Genomic DNA, 4,504 nt, shown 5'->3' on the forward strand with positions numbered 1-4,504 from the left:
GCTTCCAGGAGAACCCGTGGCGGAAGGAGCGCCAGAGGGGAAGGCGCGCACGGGAAAGGGGGGGGGGGGCTTTTTCCCTGAAGGCCCCCTGCCTCTGCTAGCCCCCGCCGTCGGCCCTCTTCTCGGGAAAGCCTCGTTGGAAGAAGCAGCCAGAGGAGGAGAAGCAGGAGGCGCCGGACCGCTCAGCCAGAGGAGGGCGAGGCGAACCCCGGCCCTTTTCACACGTGCCTGGTTTTGTTGACAGGGCTGGGCTTGGCCCGGCGTCACGTGCCCCGACGGCCGGCCTTGGGCTCGCAGCTGCGCGGGTCTCCGCTCAATGCCGCGACTTCCTGCCTCGGCTGCAAGAGCGGCGGCGGCGGCGGCGGCGGCAGCAGCAGCAGGGCGGCGGCGGCGGCGGCGATCCGGTCCGCGTGAGTTGCGGGCAAGCGCCGCCGCCTCTGTGGCTGCGGGGTCGGGCGGCGGCCCGGAGGCGGACGAAGATGAGCGCGGGGCACGTCGTCTGCACCGGCTGGCTGATCAAGTCGCCCCCCGAGAAGAAGCTCAAGCGCTACGTGAGTCGGCGGGGGTGGGGGAGGCGACATACCCACCCACCCCAACCCACCCTCCCCTTCGTCCGTCCATCCATCCCTCCATCCCGCGTCCGGTGCTCTGGCCTTGCAAAAAGCCTCTGCCTTCTCCCCCGCGTCCCCAAAGGAAGGGCCGGCGGGGCGCGGATCCTCCCGGGCTTCCAAGCCGGGATTGTGCGAAAGGGAGGCGGGCGGGCGGGCTTGGCTTGGCTCGTGGGAAAAGGAGCGCTGCCACCCCAGCCTTCTCGGGGCTTGAAACGCTCGCTTTGGAGGCGGAGGAGGCGCCTCGGGCGCCGGTAGGCTTGGGGGCTTATTGGACACCCCCCCCTCCCGCTCCCCACCCAGCGCCCCCGGTCTGCGAGCGCTTCTGCCCGTTACGCAACCCGGAGCGGAGCTGGCTTTGTTATTTTTGGTTTGGTTTGGTTTTTTTTTTGAACGAGACGCCATCGCGCGCCCCTCCAGCCCCCGCCGGTGGTTGCAAGGCGAGGCGGCCGCCTTTGGCTTTGCTCGGGGAGGGCTGTGTGGGTGAAGTGGCGCCCTCCCCGACGTGGCTGGCTTGCGAAAGTTGTGAGACCGCGATGGTGGGTGGGTGGGTGGGCGAGCCGGACCGACTGGTGGCTTCACCGGTCCTCGAAAAAGGGGTGGTGGGATGGGGCGGTGGGACAGAGGCTGCGGCCGCAGTCGTTCTGACGTGAGGGGAAAACGAGGCTTGCGAGACGTGGTCTCCAACCCCCTCAGGAAAAGGTGTAAACCGGCTGAGTAGGAGAGTTGTCGGGGGGTGGGGGAGAGAGAGAGAGAGAGAGATGAGGAGGGGTGTTTGTCGGGCTCGGTGCAGCACCGGAGGTTGGGGGAGGGGCGGGTCGGCAATAGATTCGGATTCTGACGTGACCTCTTAGCAGAAAAGTTACACAGAAAAGGAGACGGGGAAGGATGCAGGAGAGTTTAAGAAGCGGCGGCGGCGGCGGCGGCGCCTGAAGAGCGGCTCGCTTTTAAGTCTCCCTCATGAAACCACCTGCTTTCCAACACACGCATCCATGCGCGCGCACGCCACACACACACACACACACACCCCACACACTCCATTGCCCAAAATGTGTCGCGGTGTGAGGTTGACAACAGTCCCCATCCTGGTACTTTGGCAGCGAGCGACGCCGCTTGAGTCGCCCTGCGCGGCTTGGAAAAGCGCCCGGCCGCTTCTCCGCCGGAGCCTATTGCAAGCAGCTGGCGCGCCCCCCTCATCCGCCTCCCGTTTCCGAACCGGTGCCCTCCTCAGGCGCGCCCCGCTGCCCCGGCCCGGCCTTTCGGCTCCGCCGGGGTTGCTGGGCAGGGAGGGAGGGAGGGGGTCCCGCCCGCGCCTCTGGACCAGCCCCCGTCCGTCACTAGGCCGAGCGGGGCCCGAGGAGGACCGCAGCAAACGCCTTTCCGGCGCCTGGCCTCCGTGGGGCGGGCTGCGTGGGCCCTCTTGCCCGCCCTTCGGCCCAATTTTCCCCCGCTCGAATCCCGCCGGAGCTTCCCACTGTGCAGCTGGCCAGCACCGCCGCGGGTCCTTTCCCCCCCCCCCCCTTTTGCAGGCTTTGCGCCGGGGAGGAGGGGAGCGAGAAGCCGACGGAGGGAGGAGGCAGGTCCGGGAAGGGCTTCCTCGTCTGGAGCCCCGTGGAAAATTCTCGGGAGGAGACCGGGGGGTCGGAGGGTTGCAGAGGCCGGGATGCAAAGCTCCTCTGGGTGCCTCTTCGGTCAGCCCCGCGCTGCAGCCTCGCGCCTCCGCCCGGAGTTTTCCTCTCGGCTCCTTCTTCACCCTTCCTTCCTTTTTTGAAACCTGGAAAATGAAAGGAAAAGAGAAGCGGGGATCAGAGAGGAAGGGATGCTCTCCCTCCAGGCATCAGGATTTAACACACACACACACACACACACACACACACACACACACACACATCAAAAGCTTGGGATGCTTGTAGTGTATTAGTGACTTGTTTAACGTCTGCCCCCCCCCTCCCACACACAGCCCCGCCTTGGTGAACTTTAAATAACTATTTGCAGCCAGTCTCTCGGGAGCCTCGTATAAATAGCTGTATCTCTGGTATCTTTGGATTGTGTTCTGCTGCGGAGGGTGAGCAAACCCACCCACCCCCCTTGTTCTGTTGGACAAAATGCTCCAAATGCTGCATTTGGAACGGGGCACAATGGACAGAGTTGTGCATAAAGAGCAGATCAATGGACATTTAGCCAACCCCCTGCACAAGCAGGAGTCCCTATACCATTTTACACAATGTCATCCAGTCCCTTCTTAAAAGTTGGAGCACCCACAACTTTTGAAGGCAAATTGTTCCACAGGTTGATTGTTCTCAGTCTTAGGAAATTTCTCCTTAGTTCTAGGTTACTTCTCTCTTTCTTCACTTTCCATCCCTTGCTATTTTTGTTTTGCCTTCTGGTGCTTTGGAAAATAGGTTGGGCCCCCTCTTCTTTGTGGCAGCCCCTCAAATATTGGAACACTTCTATCATGTCTCCCTTAGCCCTTCTTTTCATTAAACTAGATATACCCAATTCTAGCAACCGTTCTTTATATGTTTTAGCTTCCAGTCCCCTAATCATCTTCATTGCTCTTCTTCACACTTTTTCCAGAGTGTCCAAAGATCTTTTTTTATATTGTGGTGATCAAAATTGGTTGCAGTATTCCAAGTGTGATCTTACCAAGGCATTATAAAACCGTAGCATCACTTCTTGTGGTCTTGATTCTATCCCTCTGTTGAGGCAGCCTAGCATTTGTATTTTCTTTGCAAACGTTTTGCTTCTCATCCAAGAAGCTTCTTCAGTTCTGAAGTGAAGTGAAGGAGGTTCTTGGAGGAGAAGCGAAACATTTTCAAAGGAAAAAAAAAAAACCAAGAAAGTCCAGTTGCTATTTGGAAAAAGCACCTTTGAGACAACCATGACCGGGAGGATTGAGAATCTCCATAGACATAGCTCAAAGCAAAAGAGGAGAAAAATATTTGTCTGCCAGAAATCCTGATGAAGAGTGGCTCATTTTTCAGATGCCTGGAGAAGCCCACTTTGAAGGTTTATGGTGTATGTTGATACACACAGTCCTCAAGTTACGTCTACAGTTGGGACCAGAACTTCCATCACTAAGCAAAGCGGTCATTAAATGAGTTGTCCTTGATTATATATATACATACATACATACGTACGTACGTACGTACATACATACATACGGCATTCGGCTTTGCTCGGGTATTTTCCCATGTCATTATAGTTGTGCTTTTAAAGTTGTAGCGACGTTTCAGCAGAATCTCATCTGCCACCATCAGGCTTCTGTATAGTGTTCATCTGTGAGTCAGGCTTTTATAGTGGTTTCAGATTTAAATTTGGGGCAGCCTATTGAAACCACTATAAAAGCCTGACTCACAGATGAACACTATACAGAAGCCTGATGGTGGCAGATGAGATTCTGCTGAAACGTCACTACAACTTTAAAAGCACAACTACTATGACGTGGGAAAATACCCGAGCAAAGCCGAATGCCATACATGTAAGTACCCGCGAAAACTTAAGAAAACACACACACACACACACACACATACACACATATATATATAGTGTATTCAGCTTTGTTTGGGTATTTTCCTACGTCATTATAGTTGTGCTTTTAAAGTTGTAGCAACGTTTCAGCAGAATCTCATCTGCCATCATCAGGCTTCTGTATTGTGTTCGTCTGTGAGTCAGACGAACACAGGCACAGCAGTAGGCTAGCCCCAAATTTAAAACTGAAACAACTGTAAAAGTCTGACTCACAGACGAACACAATACAGAAGCCTAATGATGGCAGATAAGATTCTGCCGAAACGTTGCTACAACTTTAAAAGCACAACTATAATGATGTGTAGCAATGTTTCGGCAGAATCTCATCTGCCATCATCAGGCTTCTGTATTATGTTCGTCTATAT

The 4,504-nt window shown here is 55.7% G+C and overlaps 1 protein-coding gene across 2 annotated transcripts in view; it reads left to right on the plus strand.

The window, feature by feature from the left end:
- The first annotated feature begins 260 nt into the window (after nucleotides 1-260).
- GAB3 (GRB2 associated binding protein 3) overlaps nucleotides 261-4,504 on the plus strand; it is a 77,539-nt gene continuing 73,295 nt past the window's right edge. The window contains exon 1 of one of the 2 annotated variants that reach the window (XM_026703071.2): nucleotides 261-551. In XM_026703071.2, the coding sequence (XP_026558856.1) occupies nucleotides 480-551 (72 nt within the window). In that variant the 5' untranslated portion in view covers nucleotides 261-479. The remainder of the gene's footprint in view (nucleotides 552-4,504) is intronic. The other variant, XM_026703072.2, reaches the window with a different exon arrangement.

Source organism: Pseudonaja textilis, chromosome 12 (genome assembly GCF_049901715.1).
Source record: "Pseudonaja textilis isolate UNSWEBS1 chromosome 12, rPseTex1.2, whole genome shotgun sequence".
Classification (NCBI taxonomy): domain Eukaryota; kingdom Metazoa; phylum Chordata; class Lepidosauria; order Squamata; family Elapidae; genus Pseudonaja; species Pseudonaja textilis.